The sequence below is a fragment of the Perognathus longimembris genome, chromosome 9, assembly GCF_023159225.1.
Source record: "Perognathus longimembris pacificus isolate PPM17 chromosome 9, ASM2315922v1, whole genome shotgun sequence".
Lineage (NCBI taxonomy): Eukaryota > Metazoa > Chordata > Mammalia > Rodentia > Heteromyidae > Perognathus > Perognathus longimembris.
Window position 1 is genome coordinate 50830184 of NC_063169.1, and position 16285 is coordinate 50846468.

Genomic DNA, 16285 nt, shown 5'->3' on the forward strand with positions numbered 1-16285 from the left:
ATAATAATGTTTATGTTAACCAAATGATTACCAAAACAAAGGACTAACATCGGCATATTGATACAATATTTTAATTAGGAGAAAAATGTATTAGCATGAGCCACTAAAAGGGCTCTATTTATTCTTTTTTTCATTAAAAATAATTGCTAAGAGATGGAATAAGGTTAAAACATTCAAAGGTATATTTTACATGGAACATAATGCACTGGTGGCTTTTTAATAAAATAATAGATTTCAAATCCCCCTTAGTTCTTTCCAGCATTCTGTCTTCTTTTAAAAAGCAGTAATTTTGTGAATGTCACAAGTGTCAGACCAGACTACAGCAGGACAGTCTAGATATGAATTCACCAGGAGAGTGACTCCCTTTTGGAGAATGACCATCATTCAAATTATTAGCTTCTCTTTATAAAACTATAGACTTTCTAAAAGCCTGTTATTTAAGATAAGAAAATGAAATTCAGCTGCTTGATAGGTTAAATAGGGTGGTCCTTAAGGGTGAACAGTGGCCAATTGTTCAGATGCCAGGTGGTCTCAAGAGTGATGAATGAATCCCCATATTGCCTTTCTTCCCTACCTCTTTTCTTTCCTACTCAGCATTTTCCTTAAGACATCAATGCTTTTGATGACAAGTTAAAAAAACAACAACCCAAAAACTAAAACTAACGTGTGGCCATAAGCGTAGGAGCCATATTTGTAGTTCCCAAAGCTCTGTATCCAGGCATGTAGCTGTTGGGAAAAAAGTTGGCTCCAGGGGCTGGGAATATGGCCTAGTGGCAAGAGCGCTTGCCTCCTACATGAAGCTCTTGGTTCAATTCCCCAGCACCACATATATGGAAAATGGCCAGAAAGGGCACTGTGGCTCAGGTGGCAGAGTGCTAGCCTTGAGTGGGAAGAAGCCAGGGATAGTGCTCAGGCCCTGAGTCCAAGGCCCAGGACTGGCCAAAAAAAGTTGGCTCCAAATAAATGCCAAATTTACTTGAATCTTTATTGAACAACTACTACAGAAGGAAGGAAAGACAGGACCTCTCCTTGGAGATTCAGTTACCATCTAGAAGCAGTGCTCAATTATTTTCACAAAAGAATTCCTACCAGGAGAGAAAAATTCTGTATTTCTTCTTTAATGCTTTGTCCATGACAAGGTTCAATTCCATTATTATGCGGGACTGGTAGTCATGCCAGTAACACTGTTGCTGCCTTCTACAGTATCCTCTGCAAGATTTCCTAGGTTTCCTTTATTTTCTCGTTTTCAATAGGAGCTGACCAATTAGAGATTTTCCTGTGAGATTTGGAAGGCAGAAAGGGAGGCCATCTTTCCTCAGGGGCTGTTGTAGGCCCAAGTGAGGATAAGCAGTGGACATTAGCCTCGAGCACTTTCAGAGTCTCTTCTAAAGCCTCCTGCCTTGGTACTATTAAGAGCAGAAGACTGGTGTTGGTGTAAACTTGTAATCCTAGCTACTCAGGAGGCTGAGATCTTAGGATCATGGTTAAAAGTCAACCCGCGCTGACAAATTTGAAAGATCCTTTTCTCTAGTTCTCCAGTTAAAAGTCAGAAGTAAAAGTGTGACTCAAGTGGTAGAGCACCATCCTTGAGTGGAAAAAGCCAAATGTGAGTGTGAGGCTATGCTAACAGCTGCATGAGACTAACAGGTCAGTATAGCAGACCAGTAAAGCAGACCTAGTTGGGCGGAGCTTCCAGGGTTTTGAAGATTTGCAAGCCTGGACTCCAGGGCTGCTCACTAAAGTGTTATGGAAGCCTTTCATTCCATATTCCTGATACTCCCTACATTAAAAAAAAAAAAAAACTTTCTGCTTTCAATGTATTGAGCGGATTTTTGTTTTCCAGATTGAAAAATAAAAGTATTAAAACATCATTAAGGAAGAAAAGTTTCTGACCAGTCTTGGTAAGTTGGTCAGAGATACAGCTTCATGGAGTCTACAGACTACAAAATCAGTGGAAGGAAAATAATCTTTGTCTAGCATCCAGGCATTCTCCAAAAAGTTTGAGTAAACCAGGGGAAGGGGAAGGGAAAGGGGAGAAGTGAGGAAGGAGGTAACAAGTAGAACGAGAAATGTACTCACTGCCTTTCATATGAATCTGTAACCCCTCTGTATCAAACTTTGATAATAAAGAAAAAAAAATGTTCGGCAGAGAAAAAAAAGTTTGAGTAAACCAATGATCTAAAAAGATGCAGGCTACATGGCCACAAAATGGGCTGTAACTTCAGTGCTCAGATTTCAAGTTCAAAAGTGTGAGAGGAACTCTGATCCATCCCCTAGAACCAGAGTCCACATGAAACAGATCTGCCCATACAACTTTTAAATCAGCTTTATTTTGGTTTCAAACATACAATTTAATAGTTAATATTTCATTTGTTCCCATTTAAAGTCTCAAAGTTCACCACATGAAACACTGCCTTCAATATCAAACTGCTATAAGAACATTATAAAATTCAAATGATAACCTAAGATCATCTTTTTTTCATGCATTCAAACAATATTGATTTCAAAAGGCAAGTGAGTTAATTGGTAAACATTCATTTCCTAATGAAGAATGGTACAAAACGGTACTCAGTATAAACACTAAATTTTAAGTGAAAAAGTATAATTGTGGGAAAGCTATTTCCTTTCAGTAAGCCACATCCAAACATATGTTGTGTAACCATTATTCTACAGAACATAGGGAAAGTAAATAATGACCTAGAGATATTGACAGTATTGTTAAGATTCGTGAAAGAACAGGTTTGGATCTTTAGAATCCAACTTCGAAGCTACTTCATCATCCCTAGTAAACATCAGGCTTCACATAGACCATATGTAATCTAGGCAATCTACAGCAAATGCTGTACAGGGACAGGAGATATAGTGGGAAATCATTCATTGATTTTATTCAAATAAATTCAACAATAAAAGTTAAACAATATAAGCTACTATGAAGTAGAGGAAATATACAAACAGACATGTTAGCTTTTAAGTTATTGACAATGTTTTCTTTGCTGGTCAAATAAAAAAATTAAACCTGAGAGTCTGAATTAAAGTAACACAAAGATCAGGTTTTATGGATAAGCACTGACAGAGATACAGAACACATACACTTTCAAATTTACTAATTTCAAAAACTACTTAAAATAGAAGAAATAAATTATAGGTGAAAGTTATGTACAGCTTGGCAGAACACTAACAGTTATTAAATCAAAAAGCATGGAAGTTATGCCAACAATGATATTTAGAAAAACTTTCAATATTAGAAAAGACCATATTTTCTCCAAAGGAACCCCACCAATAAAAGTAACAAAGTATGGGAACCATCCACTAAGCAACAGCTTTAAAATAGTAATAATAAAAACATGATTGCAGGAGTCTCCTACATAATTTAAAGAATGTAGTGCAAGAGTTTTAGCCTTTCAATCCCCATACAATGGCACCGATAATCACAACTCCAATGACAAGGATAAGAATGATGATGCACACCGTTTTTCTGGATTTGCGCTGCAAATACAAAAACATAAAAAAAAAAAAACATGTTCACAGGTCCATTGAAATATCTTTACAGCAAATGAAAAGAATTTGGTTCATTTCTTTCTTTCTCTTTTTTTTTTGCCAGTCCTGGGCCTTGGACTCAGGGCCTGAGCACTGTCCCTGGCTTCTTCCCGCTCAAGGCTAGCACTCTGCCACTTGAGCCGCAGCACCACTTCTGGCCATTTTCTGTATATGTGGTGCTGGGGAATCGAACCGAGGGCTTCATGTATACGAGGTAAGCGCTCTTGCCACTAGGCCATATCCCCAGCCCCAATTTGGTTCATTTCTATACTGACATAAACAGTAACTTACTGACATCAAATTTCTGGCTATGTTTTTTGCTTTATGAAATTCTCTAATATCAATATTAAATTGGCTAGTATGTTTCTGACCCCTCTTCTGTGGGATATTAAAAATAAAATACATGGTGACTTTAAAGGGATAACCTCCCCCCCCAACATACTTTAAGTTAAATCTATAGGTTATATTAAAAAAATTACCTGATAATCTGCTGCTCTTGACAGCTGCTGATTTGCCTGTTGAACATGTACCTCTGCATTTTCGACATTAGCTTCTATGCTATCTTTAAAATAAAACACACTCACATATATAAAACTGTCAAATATAAACTGAGGCTCTAGAAAGAAATTGCAATGTCATTAGAAGTTGGTGCATATGTTTATCACTCAAAACTTAACAGTAAAATATAAGGTTTACAGCTGGGTATAATTCTTGCTTATATCACTTTAAAAATTATTATAGGGCTGGGAATATGGCCTAGTGGAAAGAGTGCTTGCCTCACATACATTAAGCTCTGGGTTCGATTCCCCAGCACCATATATATGGAAAATGGCCAGAAGTGGCGCTGTGGCTCAAGTGGCAGAGAGCTATCCTTGAGCAAAAAAAAGCCAGGGACAGTGCTCAGGCCCTGAGTCCAAGCCCCAGGACTGGCCAAAACAAAACAAAACAAAAAAACCCAATAAAATTAGTAAGGTCGTGAATACATTTCTTTGAACTGTATAACCTCCTCCCTCATTTTTCCCATTCCCCCCCCCCACATCTGTCCACTATATTTCAAGATGGTAAAAATAATATGGATCTTGATAAGTTCTGACATTTAGACTTTCACTGAGAACTAACATTTAAACTTTGTAAGTCACAAGTTATAAAGCTCATTTCCAACACAGTGACTACTGAGTATCACTGTTGCACTGGTTCACCCTTTATCCCACTGTTTCTGTGATTTCCCTTCCCTTCCCCAAATCTGATAAATTTATGTATAAGATAAAGGGTACAGAAATCAAAAACAGTGACAACAAGGAAATAAACAAAAAGGGATGGGGAAAGAAATAACTGCAAACAGTACACTAGAAAAACTTCTCATGGCCATTTCTTGGAGTTCATTTTGATAAGCATCATTTTATATGGTCTCACATAGCTATTGAGCCATTGTGATCCTCCGCTAAGAGTATCTTAGCCATCTTAGTTATTACACTTCTCAAGGATGCAAATTATACATTAGCATGAGGGAGAACATTGGTCTTCTCTAACACAATGCAACTTCAGGCCCACCAGAAACTCTCAAAAAGTACTGTATCTGTGATTACAGTGCCAGCACAAGTCTAACTCTACAGCTTCTTCTTATCAATACTACTATGCAAAATAGAGAAGATCAACCCTTTCCTTTCCACTACCAAAGATTTTTATCACCACCAGGGAAAAATCTGTCTACCACATTTCAAGATGGTAAAAATAATATGGATCTTGATCGGTTCTGACATTTAGACCTTCACTGAAGAACTAACATTTAAACTTAAATTTCTAGCCTTAGAAAAATCTGTTCATCTACAAAAAAACAAAACAAAACAAAACAAAACAACAACAAAAAGAACCTATTAAAGTGATGAGGCAAATAGCTATCTATTCACAAGACAAGATAGCATGTGAAAACACAAATACAAGTTTCCCTCAAAGTCCTCAATGGGATGAGAATTAAACTAGGGTGAGGGGGAAACCCAAGGTCCTGACATGAACTGGAGTGGCGATATTTGCTAATGTCTGAGCCAGCAATAGGCTTTGATTAAAGTGGGGGCTCCGAAATACCTAAGTTGCTCAATTAACAAGTAGGGTCCCAATCCGGTTTTAGAAACTGCCTAGGACGATGAGGCTGGTTGTAAACACTATGCTTTCAATTCCAGAGCATCCAATACAGCGTTTAAAAAAAATTCAAGCATTACTGTTGTTTAAATAAGCTGCTGCATATATAACTTCGTCCCACCTTATACAATATAAAACCATAGGACTCACCAATCACATCTCCTTGTTCATGAATCATCATTCCTAAGTCTTTAAATATTTCGTTAATGTCCATAATATCAGCCTAAGAAAAAAGGCACATATTTATTAACAGAAATTCAGTCTCCATAATACAGAAAGAGAAATTTAAAAAGGCACAGAACAACAACCAAAAGAATCTCCCACTCACATTTAGAGTCCTAATACAAAATTTAGAAATAACAGGAAAATATATCACTGTAAAGAATCCTAAGTAAAGATTCTTTCAACAACAAACACTCTCAAAAACAAACTTGTGACATTTAAAATACCGAGGTAGGATGGAAACCAAATATCTATAACAGAGAAAGGCCATGATTACTCAATTCATTTTATGCAATCTGACAGTTATGTTATTAGAAGCAATATCTGCTTAGAAAAGTACATTCATTTTTTTAAAAAAATCAGATACTCTAAAAATAGTTCTCAGAGGAAAATTTATACTCCTAAAGGCCTACATTGAAAGAGAAATAAATCAGTAACTTTAAACATTAAAGAACTAGAGGAAAATTAATATGATAAGGTAATTTACTTAATCCAGTTGTTACAAGAGCTTAAAATACAGTAGGCACTTACTAAATATGTTAAGTCATTCACACCACTAGGACATTCTTATGGAACATTTTTCATTCTCATGGAACATATGTAAGAATGTATATATTTGGTAATTTAATAATAAGGTACTAGCTACAATTTTAAGTCCTACATCAATATATTTGTACAATGGATTAATAAAGTTATAAACTTCACTACTAGATAAGTAACAAATAGATCTGACTTCATAATGTTGTAAGTTTCATTCAATAAATAACTGTTATTTTGTTCAACTAAAGAGCAAAGTTTAAATGTTTTATTATATCAGCAGTGAAGTTTATATATTCACATGGTCTTTATTTTCCTCATCTATAAAATAATTAGGTTAACTAATTCACAAAGCTTTTATGTGAACTAACTGAAGTAATTAATATAAAGAATGAACCACATCATGCCTGCCTTATAGAAGATTCTCAAAAGATTACAGCTATTGTTATTGATTAGTAGTCCATCCACCTTCTAGGAACTAGAAGGATTCCACAGGAAGTGAGACTTAATAAATCCTTAGGCCTCTCTGATATGGAAAATGTATCAAAGAAATAAAATGTTGTAAAGTCATTTAAAGAGACTTAATTATGTAGGAATTATGTGCCATGGGATGTCATTCAACTTCCCCCAACAGACCAGAATCTTTAGACTGGTCCTAAGGTGACCTATAGATGACAACAGAATGAAAAAACACGGTAGGGTGATGTATGCACCCCCATCCTAGAATCAATACTATTATTATTTAATTATTCCAATTTGTGCACTAGAGATGCTACAGAATGAAATGTTAGTTTTCTTTCTCCATCCCTTTCCCAGCATTATGTATGCACTGCAAGTGTAGACTCACTAAGAGCAGAGCAGCAGCCCGAGTCTACAAGGGAGACTTACTTCAAGTTGCCTAATAGAAGACTCTCTCTCATGGATAAGGCGCAGGTCATCTTCTGTGATTTCTTCATCCTGTACCTGCACCTGAGGTTGTGCTGGGCTAATAAAAAATATGAAAAAAAGGCTTATTTCCTATTCAGGACATAGTCATTAACTAGATATTTTGATCTTCAAATGAATACAATGAATATATTGCCAAAGTTTATTCAGTTTTCATTCTCCTCATTGTTTTATCATATATGGGTTTAGACTTACTTAAACTTAATTGAAGAGAATAATCGATATGAAAAATTATTTCAGTACATATTTATTTAGATAACTTTTCTATTTTATAAAATCTATATTTTATTTTAAAAAACAAGGTTTTTACATAGTCATTTACAAGAATTTCCAGAATATTTATGATGCAATATATGGAATGCTTTAATTCTACTCTAGGGACTATACTGGTAAAATCTGAAAGTTATCTTTGTTTTTTGTTTTTGTTTTTTTGGCCAGTCCTGGGGCTTGGACTCAGGGCCTGCACTGTCCCTGGCTTCTTTTTGCTCAATGAAAGTTATCTTTGATCTTTAAAATGTTTTGCATTTCTTACCTTTCCCAAGATACAAGATTCTTTTCTTTCGAACTGTCTTCATGAAAACCACCCTGAATAGTTTAGTGACAAGAAGGATTGAGAAGAGGCAAATAAAACAGGAACAGTAAGAAGTAAATACTTATATCTTCCCTTAAAAACACCTAAACACATATGTATGTATATATATGTATATATATACAGACACATAAAACATGTGTGTGCATGTGTGACAGAATGTGTATATACATATATGTTCCTGTTCTAATTTTCTAGGTTAACTTTTAAAAAAAATTATTGTCAAGGTGATGTATCAAGGGGGCTACAGTTACATATGTAAGGTAGTGAGTGCATTTCTTGTCAAACTTGTTGCCTCCTTCCTTATTTTTCTAACACCTTCATTCTTCCCCAACCCCCCCCCCAGCTGTACAGTTGGTTGATGACAATATGTACTGTTGTATTGTCTTGTAAGTATTACTGTTGCATTGATTTGTCCTTTATTAACTGTTTCAAGTAATTAGATGCTAAGGTGACAATGAAAGAATTCATTAAATGTTGAAAAGGCAAATAGTATTATTTGGATAAAATAGAATAGCTGTAAAATCTAAATAGGAAAGAATAAGGAACATTTATGATAGTCTCTGAGGGAATCTAAAATTAGATTAACTTAAAGTTCCACTTTAAATTCTCCTTTCTTTTATTTTATCAAGGCTCATGGTCATTCTCAATATTCCCACAATCTATTTATTTGGTTCATCTTCACTTTCATATAATGGGAGTGGGCTCTCTGCCCTAGCATGCACACATATAGAAAGCCTTAGCACCAAGTCTGTATGAGAAGATGATCATGTTTGACTTCTACTCTTTCTTGAGAATGTAAGTTTCTATGTTTTTATATTATCTGTGATCTGTTCTAGACAGGGACCAGATAACTACACTAATACATAGCCATCATACTTTTTAAAAGTTTGAGGAGACAAAGGACAAAGGGCGAACCAATGCAACAGTGATACTCACAAGACAATATGTTGGAAATTAACTTTACAACTTGGGGGGAAAGGGATTGTGGGGGAGGGAAAGTGGAAGAAAAATGACGAAGGGGTTAACAGTGTTCGACAAGAAATATACTCACTACCTTACATATGTAGCTGTAACCCCTGTATATATCACCTTGACAATAAAATTAAATTTAAAGATAAATTAAAAATAGAAACAAGAATCTGAGCAGAAAAAAAAGGGAAGTAAGTATTCTGTTAGAATATCTTGGAAGTCCAAGATATTCACAGATTTGTATGACTTTTTAGAAAATCCGCCCAACAGCTAGGCTCCGGTAGGTGGCTCCTGCCCATACTCAGAGCAACTCAGGAGGCTGAAATCTGGAGGATCACAGTTCAAAGCCAGTCAAGATAGAAAAGTTGTGAGACATCCACTAACCAGCCAAATGCCAGACTGGATATATGGCTTAGTTGTGTGAGTAAAAAAGCTGAGTAAGAGAGTAAAGCCATGAACTCAAGACCTAGTACCTGCACACCCCCTTCCCTCCCCCCCCCCCCCCCCCCCGCACAAAATCACAATCACAACAATGTAGACTTCTATAGGCTCCTTAGAGAGTATCAGGTTTATCTTTACAATGCTGTTTCAAATACTTACAGATACTCTGGAACTGGCTCTCACTCGAGCAACAAACTCTTTCTCTCTCTCAGCAGCTTGCCTCTGGACTTTTTGAAAGTTTGTCAGTGATGTTGTAAATTCAGCCACTAAGCGATCCTTCTGTATTTTCCTCTGACGCTGGAGGAAAGGGAGAAAAAGGCCTACCAGAATCAAGCTGAGAAGTTCAGGAGGCTTAGCAATAGTTGTTTTATCACTAGCTGGCTCTTTATCCTGAATTTCTCACTCACTTTCAATTACAGAAACTTACTGATTCAATCTCAGTAACATTCTGACAGTATGTTCAAATTCTGTAAATACTGTGCACATTTATCCTGAGGCAAATGGTTTATCATGTGGAATTTATCACTGCACACTTTCAAAGCTGCTAAAAGAAACAGGTCATGATTTTGAGGTCATTTTAAAGTAGTTCTTTTTTGTTAAGCAAATAAAACCATACACTCTTACCTAAGTAGTAGCTTCCATTAAGTAAGTAAGGAGATGAATGTGTGCCCTGAGGCACACTGAATGTATGTGCACGCTGGAAGTAATTACTCAGGAAGCATTTTTCTCAGCACTCACTTAATTATGGGTCAGGATAACTGCATGGAAATAATATTTGCTTTATTGGAACACTAGAGACTACCTGAGTAACTAAATATAGTTTTAGGTTCTGGGAACTCATCTCAAATATAATTTTTTTCATGCCCTAATTTCCTTACTAGCTTCACAGTTCAGAGATCCTATAATGCATTTGATTTCTTTCACATTCAATATATCAACTATGTGTCTTAGAGCTTAATACCTGTTCACTGGGGGTGGTGGGCAGAGATCCAAACTCTTTAATGTACTTATCTGTTTCTTTGGCAAGCTGGTTAGTATACTGCTGCTTCTGTTGCCTAAAGTGAAAAAACATGCATTACAGCCAAAGACCTAATATATTTTTCTTAATCTACAACTCTGCCACTTTGGTTCAACTCTGATGAATAGTTCTAGAAAAGTCACTTTTTAATCTGAGCATTGTAGCTCGCCATAATCCTAGCTACTCAGGAAATGGAAATCAAGAGGATTGTGGCTCCAGGCTAACTCAGACAAGAAGCTAGCAAGACCCATTTTGACCAAAAGCAGCTTTGTAGGAGGTTGAGTGGGAGGATCTTGGTTCCAGGCTAGCCTGAACAGGTTAAAAGAAAATTGTTGCTAGACCTCATCCCAACAGAAAAGGCTGGAATGGTGGTACACACCTCTCATCCCAGCCTGGTACACACTGTATCGAACTGAGGCCCAGCCAGCTGAGGGCAACACCATCTCAAAAATTACCAGAGTAGAATAGGCTGAAGACATGGCCCAAGTGGCAAAGTGCCTACCTAGCAAGCATGAAGTTTGAGTTCAAGTACAAGTAACAGACACACACACACACACACACACACACACACACACACACACACACTACTTTTTAATGAAAGTATTTGTGGTTTGAAGGTGCCCATTACAAAACTACCTGTATTTTTACAAATTGGTCCTAAATTTATTCTATCAAATTGAAATCTTCAGATCTTATTTTTTGATAAACATTAAGCATAATATGATATAGGAGGATTTCCATTGGCCCAGGATAACCAAGCATACAGAAATAAAGATCAGCAGCCAATTAGAACTACAAATGACTCAAGCCAGAAAGAATTTAACTTAGACTGTTGGCTGCCTGGTCCTTTGTCATTGAGATATGGGAAGTATAGGAGCCTTTTATCTGTAACCCAGTTGTGGGAGGTCACTAGGACAGTAAAGATCTACCAAGGTGTTAGGGATATCTAATCTCTATTTCTCTATGTGGACATTTATATCCCATAGATTGTAAAAAACCAGGAGAGAGGTGATATTAGTATACACACAGTAACAATAAATATTACTTAATAATGATCATAAATAACAGTATTATTTGACAGTAATAATTATTCAATTAATAGAGTATTCAATAAAATTATATGTTACATATAATTATAAATAATAGTGTAGCATATTATATACCATATAGTATATTATATCTAATTATATAACAATTATAAATAATTATTTATTACTATCTTATTTTATGAATCAAGGTCTTACTGTGTAGCACAGGCTGGCCTTGAACTTAATGATCTTTCTGCTTCAGCCTCCCAAGCAGGCATAAACCATCCACCCTGCCTCCACAGTAACTATTATTTAAGCTTACTATGGAAGAAAATGATAGCATATCCTTGTAAAGAGGAGTAAATACAATGAAAAAAGTAAACTATGCTGGGTGCTAGTGATTCACTCCTCGTAAGCCTAGCTACTCAGAAGGCTAAGGTTTGAGGATCAAGATCTGAAGTTAGCCTAGGCTGGAAAGTCTGTTAGCCTCTTATCTCCAATTAACCACCAAAAATAAAGCTGAAAGTAGAAAAATGGCTCCTGGCTCAAGTGGTAAGAGCACTCGCCTTAAGCAAAAAAGGTCAAGGACAGTGACCAAGCTCTGAGTTCAAGCCCTAGGACTGGCACAAAAACAAGAAGAAAACGTGAATAAAATAAAATAAAGTTAATTATATCTATACTTGCCGTTCCTTGGTTTTCTTATGAAATTAAAAAAATTAAGTGAAAAACCTGACACTAAATAAAACAATTTCGTGATAAGGAGATATTTCATAGATTACTCATCAGTGCCTCTCATATATACTATTTCTTATTTTAAACATGGACTGGCCATAACAAAGAATATGGTAACATACTTAAGTACATATATTTGTGTTGAACAAATAAAGAAGATTTATAACCAATTTATATCTCTACTTAATTACCATGCTATTCTTGATATGCTTTTGTGAATCTTTGGCAGTAAAAGTATAGATGATGTTCTAAAAAAGACCTCAGTGATCATGTTTACAATAACCAGAATGTCCATTACTGACTACCAAAATACTGTAAATATAAATTATACATGTCCATTTCATTTTACTTTATTCTAATGAATTATTTGTTAAAGTTGGGGAGTATTTTTATAATCCGAATACCTATCACTTCAGAAAAGTCAAAATATGAATTGCTACTATTTATCTCATAATTTCTTCTTCTCTGCAATTTCCTTCTATAGCTAATGTTGTCTTGAGATATGCAGCACCAAAGTTTTTAAAGTGGGGTTCTGAAAAATGTGCAAATAATCAAACTCCCAAGCCATGCTTTTCTTATGAGCAAACTGAAAACATTTCTTTTGGTCTGTCTCAGTCCAATTTTGTAGTTTTAGAGAAGATTTGAAAAACAAAACAAAACCAACACTGCAAAATCTAAAATATACCACAAAGCACTATGACTGTTTTTCAGGAGCACAGTAATTCAGTGGGATGTATTTTTTTTTTTTTTTTGCCAGTCCTGGGGGGCTTGAACTCAGGACCTGAGCACAGTCCCTAGCTTCTTTTTGCTCAAGGCTAGTTCTCTACCACTTGAGCCACAGTGCCACTTCTGGCTTTTTCTATATATGTTGTGCTAAGGAATCGAACCCAGGCTTTCATGTATGCAAGGCAAGCACTCTACCACTAGGCCATACTCCCAGCCTACATGTGTTTTATTATAATGGCATTATTTATAATCTGGAATTCAAGCACATGAGTATAAACTTTTGGTATGATAGCTCATATAAATGGAGATTTACTAGATCCAAATCAAGACAAAAATCTGGCAGTAAATTATATAAATTGAGATTAGAGTCCTAATTTTTCTTTTTTTTTCTTTTTAATTTTATTTTTTGGCCAGTCCTGGGGCTTGGACTCAGGGCCTGAGCACTGTCCCTGGCTTCTCCCCGCTCAAGGCTAGCACTCTGCCACCTGAGCCACAGCACCTCTTCTGGCCGTTTTCCATATATGTGGTGCTGGGGAATTGAACCGAGAGCTTCATGTGTAGGAGGTAATCACTCTTGCCACTAGGCCATATTCCCAGCCAAGAGTCCTAATTTTTCAAAAGCTGTTAAAAACCTTTTTTCAAAATATGCACAAAACACTAACTTAAGATGATTTACTTTGATAGTTATTCAAATCTTTAAAATAAAGAAAAATACCTACCTACCTTCTGCAAAAAAATACATAAATCCTAGTTACAAATGTTTTGGTTAAGAAATAACCTTATTATCTTTCCATTGTTTTCTCTAATAAATACACTCTTAGAAAGCATCATAATTATACCAGCAGGCTTCCTTTCTTATTTTTTGTTGTTTAGATACTTACAGCTGTTGCCTCAATTCAGGTGAATCTTGAGGCGTTCCAAGTTGATTCAGAGTCCTTTGTATCTCCACAGCTGTTATAACAAAAGATTAATATGTAATTGTTAGAAATGTCAGGGCGATAGAAAATTAAGTTCAAAGCAGTGAGGATAATTATAGTTTTAAATACAGAAAAGCAGAGATAACAACAGACAACCATGAGATAAAAAGAAAAATGAGGTTCATTTAAACTCAATTAGTAACAAAAATGGATTATATTCAAAAGAAAACTGAATGTCCTTATGAAAAACTGCACTTATGATCCAAAAATTATCTTGCCTATTCTATCAGGGCAGCAAATAAATCTGTATGATCTACATAATCTATAATCTATATGAAAACTATTTCAGGTAAGAGCCAATAAAATCTGCTAAAAACAAAAGACATACAGACAACCTCAAAGCATTCGAAACAGATGAGACTAACTAAGGAAGAGCATTATAGAAAAAGCTGTTGCTTAGAACATATGACCAAATGAACAAATTGAGCATTAACAGTGAGACAAACAAACATCATGACCCTCCTGGCGTGATGAGGAAACCATGTCTTTTTCCCTGGCAAAATGTCTAAAATGAATCCAATTATGAGGAAGGAACCAGACCAATCTAGCTGGTGGGATAATCTACAAGAAAACTGGTTTGGACTTAAAAAGCCAGTATCATAAAAAGCGAAGCAAGATCATAAAGGCAAGGGAGCTTTCAAAGTTAAAGAATTAAAGTACTAATCCCCTCATCCCACAGCCCACTGACTGTATGATTATTTTTCCTGGATTCTAAACCAAGGAAAAGCACAAAACATTAGTGGAAACAAGGAAAGGAAGTTTGAAGATGTATGTGTTGTGTACATATGTACAAAGTTTAAACATCAGTATAGTTGAATTCAGGCAAACTGGTTCATCATAGGACAATTTTACCTTTCTGTAGGCTTTGCATATTTAGAAAATTTAAGATGAAAATTCATGAGTACAAATTCATGCTAAGCTCATTAATGTAGGAGTCTATGACCATTTTAATTAAAAAGAAAGATGTAATAGTTTCATGCACAGGTATACATACAAAATATCAAGTAGAAAGAAATAAGCAGACAATCCATCTCAAAGAACTTTTATTTTTCAAGCACTTCTAGAGAAATACAAACCCATCCATTCCTTTTATTTAAAGTGGGTTTTTAAAATATGCCTTACATGCTCTTTTAAAAGTAGCCATTATATATTTATGAGATCAAGGGAATGATAAAGTATTTCAAAATATAGTTCAACTTGCTTACTGCAGATTACTCATTGAAAAGGCTTAGGAGAGAAAGCTGAAAAATATGAATACCGAACAATAAAGAATAGCAACTACTATCAATCAACTAGCTTCCAAAGAATTACTTCTAGCTTTTTTTTTCCTTTTTGGGTGGTTATTGGTAGTGGTCAACTTTCCTTTTGAAAGGGAGAGATTTTGTTAGCTATTTTTCATCTGTAGTTGCTTACAGTTAGTTATATATTTCTCTCTCAACTTTGAAAGATCTTAATTAGACTGTTTTATACAGGCCTACAGATGTTTGGTTTTAATGTGAACACTTCAAACTATCCTGTTGATCTTTATAATAGAGGCAGTTATTTCTCTTAATTCTAGAGGGTTCTAATGTTTGTAATAGATGTAAAAATTTTATTATCAAATTTCTAACTGATTAAGATTTCTGATTTGCCTTTTATATTTTTATATTCACCTATTCCCCGCACATTCTTACTAGCATTAATTTTCACACATTTAGTCCACAGCTTTCACTAGCAATAGTTATAGGAATAAAAGCCACATGCAAGTTCACTGACATTGACTTCCCTTTACTTAGATTAAGATGAACGCTATCACTGCCATGAGCCAATTTGTTGTAACAGCAATCAAAATTAAACAGCCAGTTGAGTTGGTTGGTGAAGTACTTAGGAGGCCAGTCAGGAGGGTCGAGTTCAGTCCAGCCTGGGCTAGGTACTGAGTCCCAGGTCATTCTAAAGCTAACTGTGTGATCCTTTCTCACACAAGCAAACAAATAAGGGAAAATTTCTGATATGGTATCATTCTTGGCCAGATTATCTGTCAGTCTCCACAATTAGAAAGTAAACCCTAAAGGCAAGACCTAGAACTAGATTTTACGAATTTTTCTATTTCCACAATTTATCATGTTGATATGCAATATATATTTTAATAACAGAACTGAAAAGCAGCACTGGAAAGATCAAAATTTACATAAGAGGTAATACATGTAACTACGGAAGAAAGCGTAAATAAGAGATGAGTTATAAGCACATGAAGTGTGTTGCTATTATTCATTTACTGCTTGAAGACTTCCTGGATAGCCACTACATACCAGACACAAGGGGGAAATTTTGGACATGAGCATTAATTTGACAGTGTTCTTTTGCTTAGAACATTGAAAATCATGTAAAGGCATCATTTGGTAGTTGTAAAAGCTCTATGGAAACATAAATATGAAACTGTCAAATG

At 35.4% G+C, this 16285-nt stretch overlaps 1 protein-coding gene across 3 annotated transcripts in view; it reads right to left on the reverse strand.

Annotated features, from left to right (window-relative positions):
* Positions 1–2310: 2310 nt before the first annotated feature.
* Positions 2311–16285, reverse strand: part of Stx7 (syntaxin 7) — a 36138-nt gene continuing 22163 nt past the window's right edge. For all 3 annotated transcript variants that reach the window (XM_048354099.1, XM_048354100.1, XM_048354098.1), the window contains exons 3-10: positions 13765–13834; positions 10341–10434; positions 9539–9676; positions 7910–7962; positions 7321–7417; positions 5824–5896; positions 4017–4099; positions 2311–3486 (exon numbers count right to left, since the gene is read on the reverse strand). In XM_048354099.1, the coding sequence (XP_048210056.1) occupies positions 3394–3486; positions 4017–4099; positions 5824–5896; positions 7321–7417; positions 7910–7962; positions 9539–9676; positions 10341–10434; positions 13765–13834 (701 nt within the window). In that variant the 3' untranslated portion in view covers positions 2311–3393. The remainder of the gene's footprint in view (positions 3487–4016; positions 4100–5823; positions 5897–7320; positions 7418–7909; positions 7963–9538; positions 9677–10340; positions 10435–13764; positions 13835–16285) is intronic.